The sequence below is a fragment of the Diadema antillarum genome, unplaced genomic scaffold, assembly GCF_040938485.1.
Source record: "Diadema antillarum isolate AM-2024a unplaced genomic scaffold, OU_Dant_1.0 scf00000020, whole genome shotgun sequence".
NCBI lineage: Eukaryota > Metazoa > Echinodermata > Echinoidea > Diadematoida > Diadematidae > Diadema > Diadema antillarum.
In genome coordinates, this window is record NW_027270909.1 from 4,574,543 (window position 1) to 4,590,751 (window position 16,209).

At 37.9% G+C, this 16,209-nt stretch overlaps 1 protein-coding gene across 1 annotated transcript; it reads left to right on the forward strand.

The window, feature by feature from the left end:
• Window positions 1–616: 616 nt before the first annotated feature.
• Window positions 617–13,347, forward strand: LOC139729164 (ZP domain-containing protein-like). Its single transcript, XM_071640098.1, has 10 exons — window positions 617–743; window positions 4,129–4,383; window positions 5,096–5,233; window positions 5,703–6,056; window positions 6,260–6,435; window positions 7,237–7,476; window positions 9,199–9,335; window positions 9,775–9,874; window positions 10,619–10,781; window positions 13,229–13,347. Exons 1-10 carry the CDS (start codon window positions 656–658, stop codon window positions 13,330–13,332), a joined length of 1,755 nt encoding a protein of 584 aa, XP_071496199.1. The 5' UTR covers window positions 617–655; the 3' UTR covers window positions 13,333–13,347.
• The last annotated feature ends 2,862 nt before the right edge of the window (window positions 13,348–16,209 follow it).

The following is a 16,209-nucleotide window of genomic DNA, read 5'->3' on the forward strand; positions in this document are numbered from 1 at the left end:
GCCAAGCAAGTGAGTGTAAACAGAACGAACGGAGACGAAGTCCGACCCCCACTGACCAATCAGAAACGAGGTAATCAAGTGCTGCCGGTGCGTGCTTGTACGTGTACAGTGCACAGCGTAATCATGAATATTCATGTGGTTTGGAAAGTACCGGACTAAGAAATACGAGTGTAAAAAGGTCAATTTTCTCCTTAGCCCCGGACAAGAGCTTAGTATGGGACTAATTGGCGAGTGTAAAAAGCTGAAAAAATTGGTACGGGACTAACGATAGTCCTGGGTCAGAGAAAGTCCGGGTTAAGAAACACAAGTGTAAAAGGAGCTATTTAGGACTAATGCCCGGTTGGGATTGAATAAATTATGACCTCGGCAATGCAAGCTCGTATGTGAGACAAACGGAAACGAAACAAAAGCTTTCATGGTACTGCTGCTTTTGGCGATTTATCGATCGGTTTGGGCGGGTTTGTGGGTTTAAGCAGAATATGCGAAGTCGGACGTGCGAACGGTGCACATAAAGAGTTAATAGGACAGGGGAAAATTATGGACGCTAAGGGAGATTTACAGGTGATTCTGAATACTGTAAAAGTTGATAGATCTTGGTTCGCCATCTTCCAGAGAACTTTACTGGGGAGTCCAAGGCCCAGGAGCCATTCAAAGGATGAGCATAGATGCCCTCAACGCTGAACCGGAGAACGTTGTTGAAACTCGAATCCAGTACGTTCGTGGCCTCGCTTTTAACGAAGAAGGTGTGTACAAACATTGTATGACTATCAGACAACCGTTCAAGGGCCTATTAAAAGGGATATTATGTTTGCTTTTTTGTTTTTTTGCCACTGAATAAAAATGCAATGCATTTGAATGAATATGACTTACTGGTATTATATAGGTTTTCCCGGTCAATTTAATACTTTTGTCATTAAACTTCCTACTTGGAGTATTCGATTTCACGCATTCCACGCTTGCATTACTGAATCAGGAATCAAATTCAAAATCCTGTAATTCCAATTTACTATTGAAGCATTCAAATTCACTTTCGGAGCATTCTAATTCACTACCGGAGCATTCAAATTTAAGAGAGGAGCACACATTTCCGCAATGAACATTCAAATCCATGTCCAGCTGGCGACGGAATCTCGTCTGTCATTCAAATTCGTGAATAGGCTACCATGTTCCAAAAACTGCTGTCAATTTAGAAGAAGTCCTGAATTTAGTTAGCCTGGGCCGTGTATGTGTGTCTTTTTTTATTTACCTCCGAATATATTGGGATTTATGCTGAAGATTATTCAATTTGCAGTAGAGGTCCACTTGTTCATTGAGAAATATGAACTCCGGCTTCACGGAATGGAATATACAGGCTCATGTCCCTCGGATAGGACATGAAATAGAGGTTCCATGTTTTAGAGAGTCACAGCTCATGCACGTAAAAGATCCCACCTCATTTATTCATCGCAAAGAGCAGGCTGTTTAACCCGGTAAAGTCAGTGGCGTATCTAGGGAAAACGGCGCCCGGGGCAAGCGCGAAAATTGCGCCCCTAATTTCTGAAAAAGTGTTCAACCCCAACCCATCCCGGTAGGGACTTTAAAAAAGTCTACATGATATGCCTTTTCAAGGACTTAAAAGGGGTCTTTTGAGGGTGATTTAAATGTAATAAATTTAGATAAATTTTGGCGAGCGAGCGCAGCGAGCGAGCCGAAAATTTTTGTATTTAAGCTTACAAAACATGGAATTCTTGTCTTTTTTTGCTTATTAAATCTTACAACTCTAATCAAGAAAATTAATGGTGACGGCTTTATAGATAACGATCTATACCAACAAACTGAGGACTTGAAAAAATACTCCAAATTAGTACGCACGAGTGAGCCGAAATTTGTATACATGTATTTCCGCGCCATCTTTACGTTTTGTTCTTATCTCTTTTTTTTTTTGAGAAATTTTAGCGAGCGAGCCGAAAATTTCTGTATTTCAGCTTACAAAACATGGAATTGTTGTCATTTTTTGCTTATTAAATTTTACAATTCTAATAAAGATATAGTGACGGCCTTATAGATGAGGATGATTTAAATGTAATGAATCTAGATAGATCTTTGGCGAGCGAGCGCAGCTGGCGAGCCGAAAATTTTTGTATATTTCCGCGTCATCATCACGTTTTGTTTTATCTTTTTTTGTGTTATAAATTTTGGCGAGCGAGCGCAGCGAGCGAGCCGAAAATTTTTGTATTTCAGCTTACAAAACATGGAATTCTTGTCATTTTTTGCTTATTAAATCTTACAATTCTAATCAAGAAAATTAATGGTGACGGCCTTATAAATAACGATCTATACCAACAAACTGAGGACTTGAAAAAAAATACTCTAAATTAGTACGAGCGAGTGAGCCGAAATTTGTATATTTCCGCGTCATCATTATACGTTTTGTTCTTATCTTGTTTGATTTGGTTTTTTTGCGCCCCCCACCCCCGTATGTTCAACACCTTTGGCGCCCTCGTTTGATCCAATGGGCGATCGCTTCAGAACGAAAGAAATAAAATTGCAGCCGCTGCTCCGTGTAACATTTTGCCTTCTAACGATGGCATGTGTGAACACAATATACATTGTCATTTTGTCCGCGTCATCATCACGTTTTGTTCTTATTTTCTTTTTTCATTTTGGCGAGCGAGCGCAACGAGCGATCCGAAATTTTAGCTTACAAAACATGGAATTCCTGTGTGAACACAATAAACATTGTCATTTTTTGTTTTCATCTTGTTTGATTTGGTTCCCCCCCCCCCCCCCACCACCATTCTCCCTCCTTCCCGGTCCGGGCGAGTTGTTGTTTTTTTCTTCTTCTTCTTCTTCTTCTTCTTCTTCTTCATTTTTCCCTTCTTTTTTTCTTTTTCTTCTTCGTTTTTTTTTCTTTTTTTTTCTTTTCTTCGTTTTCGGCGCCCCCAAAGAGTGGCGCCCGGGGCACGTGCCCCCCTTGCCCCCCCCCCCCCCTAGATACGCCACTGGGTAAAGTGACCCCACCCTGCATCCAACTGGACCCCATGAAAGACAAGCGATTGCAGCTGAATATGGGCTATTCAGCCATCTTCTTAGAGGGAAAATGAAACAAACTAACAAACACTAGGCACTGTATAATAGGCCTAAAGACGAGCATAATACGAAAGTTTGGTCGACACCTTCGGGGGAAAACAGTTTGACTACTTTGAAACTGATAACATGAACATTGTATACGTCTTGGTGTGTATTGATATCTTATTGGTTTACTTTTGCTGGACTATGATCATTTTCTGTCAGTTTGTCATTAAACTGATGCATTGTCATTACGTGATTAGTGTTGGGCGTTGTCAGCATGCACAGCATGCAGTATCATAAAGAAATTATGATTAGATTGTCGTTGTGTTGTTTGCATGCACTGCTGATTGGGCCTTACCATTTAAAATTTATTGAGATGTACAACAAAGAATACGTGAACAGAGAACGATGTGGAACCTTTAAACAATCGTAATTACACTGTATAAATCCTGTTTATGTCCCCTTTCCCGCCTAACTAGACGTGTGCTTTAATATCTCGAAGATTTCTCCTCAAATAACCTGCTATTATTTCCTAAATGTTGCAATGGGTACATATTCTCTCCGAAGGTTCGTTTATCTGGAAACGAAATCAGGTTCGTCATTAACGGAAGGCTCGATAATCTGAAAATTAGAATAGAGTTAAGTAATTCGGATGGTTCGACCGTACGCACCGTCTTTTTATTTTGGATTAATGAACACAAGTTAATTTCATTTTTGGATTAACGAACCATATCTCATTTTCGGATTAACGAACTTCAAATTTACTAAATTTGTTTGTTCCGAGCCTTCAGAATAACTAACATTGCCCACGCCTGCCGACCAAGAATTATCAAAGCGGGGAAACATATTTCCATAGCTAAAGGGAACGGGCTATGAACCCTGGATCTCCTGCGTACAAACCAGATCTGTATCCACTGCATATGTTTCTATGGTGATCAGTAAAAAAAAAAAAATTCTAGACAGTTTCTTTAATTGATTTCAGCAGAAGGATAAAAAAAGAGAACTTGTTTATTGTGGAGGATGCTTTCAATATTGCCTCAACTAATGCTCTTCCCATTTCACGTCCGTTCAATGCAGGTACCAAATTGTATTGGCATGATGACGGTCCCAATAGGATCGAATCTCTGGATTTATTGAGTGGCGAAAGAACCATTTTGCTGACTAGAAGTGGTTTCTATGGACTCACCTGGCACAATGGATATGTATACTTGACGGAAATATTCCTTGACGTCATTGCAGTCATGAACGACACCTCAGGAGAGGGGTTTCGATACGTTGGTCCTCGGATCTTCCCCGATGCCCGAGATATTTGTGTGGTGTCGTATCTGAAAGGTTAGATATTGTAAACAGTTTTACCAACTTGTACGCGAAATAGTTTAAAAGGGATCATTTGATTTGATTTGATTTATTTCAGCTGAATTCCATTACATCAGATATGATTTTGTACAAGTCATTTATAACAAACAGTATATCAACACATATTTTTAGTACAAAATAAGACAAATACGAACAGCTTAGGCTGGGAACTTAAACAGAACGGTCTCCAAAATAAGCCGGGGCTTGACGGCATGGAGACCCTATACTTTGATACTCTGGAAATCTTACATTGACAGCCATATATTCCCTGACTATAGATTCACTCCTGCTTTTGCAGTCGCTGATTCCACAGCTACAGAAAGCTCGAGCTGACACCAAAGGCCATTATACAAAAGATTCTGTTTTCTGTATGTACCTGTGAGAGACTGTCTTCGTGTTGTTAAAATGGTTTTAGTAACTCTAAAAATTAACAAAACATCAACGACACCAACAAATTGCTATAAAGTACTTAGACCTACTGGTATAACAGAAGGGGTCTAACTTACTAGAATCTTTTATACATTACGCAGTCAAATAATGCCTACTTCTTTATCAGAAAAACTGCTTGGACCACTGAACCCTACATGTATAACAAACGACTAAAAATGAATGCAAGGCGTTGGTATAACTTATTGAGCATTGAAAATATCTATATCGTATGTTGACTGACAACATTCTGTTTCTACAGACCCATCGCAATGGACTTGCGATTTCGACAACTTTGGCTCCAATCTTTGTGGGTGGAGTCAGGCTTTTCAGGACGATTTTGATTGGCTGAGACTGCCACGTAACGTCAGCAGACATTCAGAGAATGGTCCGTCTATTGGTAAGTGGAAATGCCAAGTTTATTTCAGCCAATACTTTCATTCCTAGAAAACCCAAAATATCTCCGAAAATGTAGCTGGATTACATGAACATTTTTTAATCAGGGCACACTGTACCTGAGGTACATGTACAATGTAACCTGTGATGTATAACTGCCGAGATTTGAAACTATTGCGTTTTCTTTTTAAGACCAAAGGGAGTGACATTCTAGATTCCCAAAAATTCCACGTTTTGAGCATATTCTCCTTGTAAGCTATTGAAACAGAAATTACCTTTTTTTTTACTACAATTGCTCACATAGGAAAATATAGTCATGAACCATTTGTTCGTAATCACAAGGCGAGGTATAATCAGTAGATTGTTTAAAGAATATAACTATTAAAGAATATAACTAATCATTGACCTACCATCGACATAAATTCTTTTATTGTACATTTTTGTGTGTGTGTGTGTGTGCGTGTGTGTGTCAGGAGATTACAGTATGTTCATCAACGGCACGACACAGGAAGACGGTACTCGAGCTAACTTCACAAGTCCATATGCCAACACTGTAAGCACGACTGCCACCTGTTTCCGGTTTGCCTTCATCATGCCGGGGGTCTCCAGTGATACCATTCTCAAACTGCACTTCACGAATCAAAGTTTTTCCTCGGTCATCTGGGTTAAACGGGGAGACCAGGGAGCATTTTGGGAGCTAGCCGATGTAGCAATCTCTGGACTGGGTGAGGGGCATTTCATCTTCGAAGGCGTGGTCGGTACTCCAGAGCGTAGCGTCATAGGAGTGGATGACGTCCACTTCGGACCCTGCGATGACCAATACGACGGTAATCGTTGATCAGCATTGTGTGTATTTGGTATTTATAAACGCACTATTACAAATCTATAAGCACCACATAACACAACAACTTCTACGTGCAATTTCAATCAGTATATCACCAGGTGATTCTGTTGTGGTTGTGAAATGTCGTCACTGTTACTTGCTATCATTCGTCTCCTGCACTTTCTCTGTTTCTCTTCTCACTGCCAGCTCCGAAGGTCTCATGTGATAACGGCAGAATGGAAATACTCCTCAAAAGGGAAAGCTACCGAGTCTCGGCTCCTAGCCAGATCCGCTTTTCCCGTTCTCGTTGCTATAGTTACGCTGTTAACTCTGACTACGTCGCCCTTTCAACATCTTTCGAAGAGTGTGGAACGCGCATAGCGGTAAATACGACAACGTCCGGCGGAAACATGTACCGATAATCAGATAGGATTTATTAAGCTGTTATCGGCTTGATTAGACCTCTCTTTTGTTGACACATAAGGAAATAGATTCTAGTTTCTATTACTTATTCTGCGATAATATCAACGTTTCTGTCTATGTGAATATTTCCTCTTTAACTGTCAGTCCAAAACATCGAGACGTATGATTTTGAATCAGTCCTGTCATGGTGATTCTGCAATATTCAGTAATTCAGTCGCGAAATGTAAAATGCAAACCCCAAAATACGTACATTGCAGTTGTGGAAATTGAACCAAACGATTTTATCCTTCAATTTGATATTGTAAATGTCCTCTGAAAATGTGAATCTATCTCTATCTATTTCTTTTTTACTTATCTACTACAGTAAACAAAACGACACTCTCATGAGGCTCGTATGTTGCTATACATTGCAGATAAGAAAAAGTGTCGACTCACAGAACGTGTTAACGATTTCTGGGAGGATATATCGTATATTGGACGGGGATATTGACCCCTGGTCACTCAATGTGACCTTGATCTGACCTGCAGCAAAAATGAAAGAGGGCGACAAGTAAAATGTTATAGACTATTGCTTCAGACATGCAACGTATATCCATGTCACATGCAAATAATACTTTTTTCTTTCTCCCTTCATCTCTCCCTCTCTCTCCCCTCTCTCTCCATCTTTCTCTGCGTTTCCATCTTCAAGAAGTCACAAAAGCAATCATGTAAATCAAGAAAAAAAGTAACATAACTCTAACACAAAAAATTTGCCTTTTCAGAGTGACGAGGAGAACTTTTTCTTCACGAATGAGATTGAGGATGTGAGCGGGGTTATGCAAAGCTTCGTCGTCAATTGCACGGTGAGGCGCAGACAGCTCATCCACACCTCATACATCGCCCAGTCTTCTGTGTCCGTTTTCACAGAGGCGTTTGGCCATGGCAATTTCACCATTGCTATTCGACAATTCACTAGTCAAACTTTTGACGTAGCTCTTCCGGAACCGGCTCCCCCGCAACAGGTACCCTGCATCAGCTTGTACTACTAATTTAAGTTAATCTGATCAAGAGAGCATTAATATGTGAAGGGAGATTCTTATGTATGTTGCAATACCTGTTGTGAATTGGAGATTATACTTTCAATCGTAGAGAAGAATGATTGATGACTATAAATAGTTAAATCGTTTTCACCAGGAGAGTTATATGTACAGTGCACTCCCGTTACAACGAACATATAGCGAAGTGTTTTCCGAGCGCCACTGACAAAGAAAAACAAAAGAAATGCACTCCGTTATAACGAAATGCGAATCGCCTCCGAACATACGTAGCAGAACAAGCATTTATGGCGTCTCCGCATGGGCGAACGCGTCACATCACTGTGTGTTCGCTCCGTGTGTCACGCACAGTTTCCGAGGGGAACTTGCGTTATTGTAATACAATAATCTGAAATTAATTATTCGTTTAATTGTTCCGAAAGCTCTTTATTACAAAACACACAGATGCTGATACACCTTAAATGTCGGTTAGTATGGAAATGAAATTTGTATTTTCCGATCAGCGAGCCTTCGGAAAAACGAACCATATATTTCTATCTAATTCATGACCTTTCGGAATAACGAATCTTCGGAAGAGCGAAGCTTCAGACGAGCAAACCTTCGGAGTCCCAGGAATGGTGAAACTTCGGAATTAGGAGCCTTCGGAATAACGAATTTTAGTAAGAAACGGACCTTTGGAATAGCGAACTATAACCGCATCCTAAACCATCAGTTTCTATACATGCGTGACAATACAAACAACTTTATGCTCTCTTTTAAATGTAACATCTAAACGAAATTAAAAAGGTACCATCGTATTTCACATAGCTTTCCAGTGTATGATGAGTATTCAACAAACAGAATATGATATACAGTAATTTATGTGTGTGGCTTCCTTGTTTTCGTTTTATATTGTATTTGTTCGGTTATAACGAAATTTCGTTATAACGAAAGAATCCCGAGCATTTCGTTATAACGGGAGTGCACTGTAGCTGTTATGTCAGTAGCGTGCTGCTCTAGAAAACTCGTGATAATATTTAAGAAAGAAATTTACGAGACGTAGCTTCTACTTCTCAAAGGAAACCAAAGCTCAAATTTGTATATTGATTGACAATCGATTAAAAATTCAGGCATTTTAAAGTTTCGCTACTATAAGGAGAATAGTACACTTCATGACGTCATTATGGACGGAAATATAAAGAAATGTAATGAAAATTAAAAAATATTTCACTAATCTAGAATTATGAAAGTACGCTTGACTTTACCGTATCTCTTTTAGAAAGCAGGTGGAATATGAACATATGAACATTATTATGTCAATAATAAGTTGAAGAAATGTGTTCTTTTTATACCGATCTGGTTTTTTTTTATTCTTCCAAGATTTTCTTGATATTGTTGTCCATTATGACGTCATAAAATCTGGTTGTCTTCTTGTCAAATTCATATCCAAAATTCAAATTAAAATTGTAAAGTCTCGGTGCCGGCGTTGGTGGACAACGCCGGCACCGAGACTTTACAAATTCATACCTCTTAAATGGATTGTCCGATTTTTCTCAAACTTTCACTAATACGTTTTACTATTGCTGTTTTTTCTCACTCCACGTTGGTTTCCTGGAGTGAGTCGGTAGCGTTTCATTTTGATACCCTTATGTTATAGGATTACCTCAACTACTTATCAAATCAATGGTTCACTGAATCCAAACTATCAAGGTGTTAGAAGGTGATACCATCTTCCTGGGCACAACAATCGCATCCATAAAGAACCTTTACGCCTTCAACAATCGTTGCTGGGCGACGCCTTCTCCGGACCCAGCAGATCGGAGTTACCGGGATCTGATAGAAAACGGGTCAGTCGGGAGATACAAATAATTTCAATATACATTTATCAGTTATCAGTATAATACAAACGAACTTTATTTCTAAATACATCTTAGTTATATGTAGACAGACTATTCAAAATATATTTTTCAAATCGTTACTTTTTTTCAAATTATTCATCAATTCATTCTTTAAGACCCCTTTAAAGTAAGTCTTGATAGGTTTGCAAGAAGTGGAAAACTCGAGCAAGGTTTGTTGTTAGTTGGTTAGTTGAATAGCAAATAACTTTTATGAAAAAAAAAGATGAGTATAGAAATTACCCAGTCTGTACGATACTGAATAAACAATATCAGTCAATATATATATTTTTTTAATTCAAGTCGTTCCAAAACATTTCGAGTAGAGTCTGCAGATATAATGATTTCTTATCATTACTCAGTATGAAATCCATGGCTAAATTAATTGCAGACTGGCTGTATCGACGAACGTGGAAATCTATGACATCAACAACTCTACTGTGAGGGCGTTTTCCGTCAGGACCTTTAAGATCAATCGCGTCACAGATGTGGTGAGAATCTTTCAGCGTTTATTTCCATGATCACGTCGCATTGCGATGATGAACGTGATAGGTATGATTGTAATAATAATAATATGGTGAATGAACTACTTCTCTGTGTAGGCAAAGATAGTCCTGATTTTGGAGACCAAGAGGTAGCAAAGTAGGTCCCCTCTTACTTGTCTTGACAGCAATTTTTGACATTATGGATCTCATTGCCTTCAACATTTGGACGTACTGAATCTTAACTTGTATCCTTTTTTGGGTGGGGGGAGGGGGGAGTCATCTTCCTAGGATAACGTTATCATTGACTATCGTAAGGGAGCTCCTTTTTCAGGATACTAACCAAAAACTAATAACTAGTCTGCCCAACTCCCTTTCGTATAACATGTTTTTGAGAAAAGTGCATTTAAAGCCGTCAGTTGAAAGGAAGTGAAAGATCGGCAGTAGATAATGGACCTCTTATGGTAATTTGAAGAAAAACAAACAAACTACAGATTAACCAGGTTAAAGTTTTTCATTCGCTCACTTATTTTACTCACATTAGGATGATAGGACCCTATTGTAGTTGCCGTGGTATTCTGTCGAGACTACAAAGAACGGCTTATAACAGTTTGGTCATCAGATCGATCCAAGTCTTGCAGAGGGAATTTTGAAAACTTTGTCTAAAATTTAATTTGTTATATTCTGTGTAATTATGTATTAGATATCACTCGTCATTGAACGTAGTCGATTTTTCATTGGGTTATTTGACAGACATACATCCACTGTAACGTCCTGGCATGCCAACAGAACGATCGACTGGAAAGTTGTCATACTTCGGACCGTTCTGGCCCACGTGCCAAAAGGTATTCGAATCGGAACCCTGCTAACGCTTACCTCCTGTCAAGTGGACCATTCTTCATCGAGAGCGACAAAGGTATTGATTGTTAAAGATTCCAGTTGAGATGGTTAGGGAAAGACCCCCTGCTTTTGCTATAGTATAGTTCTCTTGTCAAAAGATGCAGTTTAATATCTTTGAAAGCAGGATTCGCATATTTAATAATTAGCACATCAGGATTTCAGTTAAGTTCAGTTTGTTTTATTTCTCCACTTGTACAAATGGAATAGTTATCAAAACGAAAGAGAGAGAAAGAGAAACGATGGTGTTTAGGAGTTATAATACAACCTAAAACAACAGCTAACTTTACCTAAGAATTTTTATTTGAAGAAAGAATACGAACATTCAATGTGTGCTAAGTACAATGTAATGAGAACCAGTGAGAAATCTGACGGCAGGCTTTTTTATTTACCTATATTGTTTTTCTAATGACAGTAGAGTTGAAAGTGCTGATACCACTATTTTCCCATTCAGCTAGCACAGAAGGTGATGAGGTAAAGTGATTGCATTACACAAAAACAAAAATTGCAATCTTTCCAGAGGATCCGATAATCTTTGATCCTATTGTTGTACAATATTTGATCAGAGAAAGGGAGAGAGTGACGAAGAATTCTCTTGATTCAACAGGAGACCTACTGTAATCTAAAAGCGCTGGGTAGTGGAGTATTCTAATTGTAATTAAAGTGGGATGAAATCAAAATATATAATGTAGATGGAGTGAATGTAAATTCAAATTTAGTATACATATTCAAGATCGCCTGAACATGAGTTTGAAAGACTATGTAAAATTTTACAATCAATTGAAAGGCTGGGAAACTTTATAGTTCTATATAACAATTTGTGACGTCACATATGGAAAACTTTACAAAAAGTATATAGGGGAAACTCAACATATTTCTACCCGTCCTGTCTTGCACTATGAACAAGCATGTCACTTACCTTCTGAGGGAGTAACAGTGGGAATAATATTACATTTAAAGGAATAGTATAGTGTTGGTTGAGATGGGAATTCAGGTTTCCAATTTTTGGGAGATAATGAGAAATCTATGAATTTTGGAAGAGCATACAATTCTAAGAGCAATTTAAAGTTCATTCGATGAAAATCGGTTTAGAAAGGGTTGAGATATAAGACAAAAGATCTTGATAAAGGGAGGGTCCCACGTCATATCAAAACCAATTTGTGTCATTATGTTTTTGGATACCTCAGCTATTTCAAAACTGGTCTTCATCAAATTAGCATTACATTCCTCTTAGAATGGTATACTCCTTGATATTTCACAAGTGGTCGATAATCATCTCGCAAAGAGTTAAAATCTGAACCCCCCCCCCATCTCAACCAAAATTGTGTCATTCCTTTAAAGACTTGATACCTTAGAAATTACTGGAGAGGGAAAATGGCCCTATTCGGATATATCAAATTCTGCGAGAATCAACGTTTTTATATTGTGCTAAGCTTAATCAGTGATATCTGTGTAGGACATAGTGCTCATGCACACAGTCGAAAAATCTATCACTTACCAGTGAGCATCATCTTCGATGCACGTATTCGCTTACCGATGGTATTCGCGGTTTTTGAATGTGCCCCAGTGTTGGCAGGGAATAAATTGAAATCCTCATCCTTTTCAGTCTTTAAAGATTTTGCCAGTAACTATAGTCTATGTTTATTGTGTATTATCAATAGAAATACAATTGTGTGAAAATCTCTTTATATTTCCATTGATATGTTTTTACGTTACGTCAAAATTCCATATATTCCGTGTATGTGCGTAAGGGTTTGAGGGGTGTATTATAATTATGTATATAATATGTATCGTATATCCCAAAAATTACAACGGTACCCTCCGCAACGATAACTTTAAAAATGATACATCAATCAAAATACAATTTCAGGGTATGAAACTAGAACTCATTGCCCACATCGTACAGAAAAACCCATTCGTTTTGCTTCAGTGGTTAAAGAGAAATGAGGAATTTTGTAGAGCTTGTCAGCAATCTTTTCCCTCCAAGTTCTGTCTGTTGTGTTCACACACTAATATGCAGTTCCAAGAGCAATCACGTGCTACACTTTGAAAAATCAGGGGACTCATGGCATGCTTTTTGCAAAATATAGGTAGGATGTTATGTTTTAAGACCCTGAAGTAGCATTTAGACGGTTTATTCATATTGGGTGATATCAATGCGAAAATCCGATTTTATTCTTTTTTGGGGACATACAATAACTGTATATGAAATGTTCAGAGCGACCTCACTGGATAAGGTCGTCTTTAAAGATTGACATATTCTTTTAAATATTATTATGTTGGCATGTATTGATTACTGAAACGAATGCTACTACGCTTTAAATTGCATTGTCATACAATTGTTTTATTTTCTAATATTGCTGAAGGTAAACACCTTCGTTATCAAAAGAAGTATTAAGGTTAACAAGTTAGATGTCCATCATGATTCTACCTTTTGGTCCTTGCTTTGCTCTCCCTATTCATCAGGTACGTCCGTGAGTTCCGTGACTGCATACGTCGCTCTGTCCGCCATGTTGGTCTGCAGCATCGGTGTGATCCTCTATCAACGCCATCAGAACACCAAAAACTAAAGCCTCAAGCGATGTAGTGCTTTCAGATATGAATAATAACTTCCTTTACAAATTTAGGCGTGACGTAGATAAGTAGATTTGATTTGATTTGATTTGATTTATTGGTTCCTGCATCGATCATTATGGTTGTACGCATATATGTACAAATTGTGCACTCATTGTTGATACCATACAATTAGCATTAGTACGTAAGCGTGATTTTGTCTTCACCCTGTAAACAATGCGTAACAAAATGTATCATTGATGTACTGAAAAATATAGAAGAGTTATTCAGCTTTAAAGCGTAGCTAGATTTGATTATACATGAGACATGTAGAAAAAAAAAATCAAAGGGAGGGATGACTTGCGTAGAGCTAAAATAGAGGAAAGGGAAAAAGAAAGCAATAGGTTCATTTGCTTTCAACCAAAGATTGCACAAAGTAAGATCACTTGGATTAGTGATCACCTGGGCATAACCAAATATTTTTTCACCCACGTGCAAATGAACTGTTTTGTATGCCAGGTCACAATCGGTAACATGGTTTAATACGTAAGAGATCATTAATATGTGAGGCGATATTTTATAGGAAGAAATTTCATTTAGAGCACAATACACTGATTTTTCGCATTCTACATCGGTTATAAAGAGATATCGCACAATTCTCTTTGGACGTTATTAACAAAGTAAGACTACGTACTACTGTCACTGTCGCTGTGGACATTTTATGCGAACGATATATATATATATATATATATATATATATATATATATATATACCCGTCAAAACACAAATTAAGAACACAACTTGATAATTCTCGCAGTATATATCTGGTATATAGTTTTATGTAATGACTTTATATTCACTTTTTGTCGTAAAAACGTACCACGAGGATGAAGGATAACATATTGTAGATAGATGATACATGTTGATTGTCATGACAGTTATGCTTATGGTGCATGGAAGCAGTTTTTGAGCAAGATTGTTTTCAATTGAAATACCGAGAAATCTGACTTAAAACAGTTCTCATATATCATCCATGGTGAATGAAAATTCTTTCAAATCAATGGCACATATACTACAAGCTGCTTCTTTTAGTTAAAGAAAACTATGTCCTAAAACCTTTTATTTGTCGATAATGCATTCGTTTACGAGATACATATGTATACAGTGCATTTCAATTAAACGAAGATTGCCTAAAAACTATACCAGTGAAATAAGCACCGTAATGCCAGTCGCAATGCAACCTGAGCAAATCCGGTTATGACAGAGGATCGGCATAATTCATATCATGCTCTGTTAGGCCCACATCTCTTGACTTCGACCTCGATCTCGACCTCGATCTATTATGTGACTTTACCATTTTTTATGGTGTACCACGGCTTTCGTACAAGTACCAAATAAATTAGTATGAAATACATAACCACAGAAAGAGAAAGAACATAGTGTGTTGGTGCTTTCATTGTGGACATACTGCGTTTATCAAGCGTGTAGTCAAAATATCTCCGGGGGGGGGGGGGCATTTCATGAAGCATTTTTGTCCGACAACTTGTCAAATTTGCTCTCAGCCAATCAGATGCAAGGATTTCAGTAGCTTTTAACACTTTGTCAGACGAAATATCTGACAAAACGCTTCATGAAATGCCCCCCTGATCTTTGCTGTAATTTTCACAGTATTGGATTTATAGTCTCTCAACGTTACAGTCTTCTCACATAACTCATTCATTGAAAAAAAAACCCACAAAAAACATTCAAATAGAAAACCGAACATCGAACATAATTAGAAAATCGACAATTTAAGTGAATTTCACAGTCTATATCTTATCTTATCAGTTGGGCAAGATCGGTGGGAAAGAAGCCTGCAGTTGCAAGCCTGCAAACGGTTTACAATATCCCTGAGCACATATTTCCAGAATGTTTAACGTTAAAAGATGTCTACCTCTCATTCTATTCATCTCAATCTATTAATCGCTTTATCTATCAGTTTATCTTGAATACCAAAATGGTACGTGTATACGCACCACAAAAAAAAATAAATATATATATATATATATATATATATATATCCGAAAATGATTACGTGAAAACCCTTAGGAGTTCAATGTCCAAATGGACAATGTCATCGAGAACAGGCGACGATATCATCGTCGTATCGAAAGATGTATATGATCGTTGATGTCGGAGACAACAGAGCAGCCAAGAAGAGGAGAGATAAGGTGGAGTACGAGGACTTCGTTAGAGAACTTTACCTTTGTGGAATATGAGGAGGAAGATGGTCCCACGCTGGTTGGAGCGCTCAGAACAATGGTAAAGCAGTATTTTGACGATCTGGGTCCCGTTTCATAAAACTTGTTATCATGACAAGTTTTCTTAGTTGTTATAAGCTACTGAAATCCTTGCATCTGATTGGCTAAGGGCAAACTTGTCACAGAAATGTGACAGTTGTCACTCATAACAAGTTTTATGAAGCGGGACCCTGCTTGTCCCTGACCGAGTGCGAACACTCCAAATAAAACAGCGTTGTTCGGGTAGGGTAGAATCCTCAGAAAAGTATCAGAAGTCTTGTAAGGTTCTCGGAAGGAATTTCACGTGATATTGATCTCCAATAGACATAATGATGACAAAGTTATTCAATTTAGTGGATTATAACGATTACACTAAAGACACTAAATATTACTTATGAAACGAATCAGTTTGTGGATCATGTTTATTTTGTAATCACGGCCGAAATGCTTATTCGCTAAAATTTTCAAAAAAAACAAAAAAACCCAACCACCTAACGTATCGACATTGATCATTTTATTTATGTTATCAGTGCGGCTTTATCACCCCCCCCCCCCCGCAAAAAAAAAAATAGTACCTATAAAATTGGATATAAATTTGATTACGAGAGAAAACA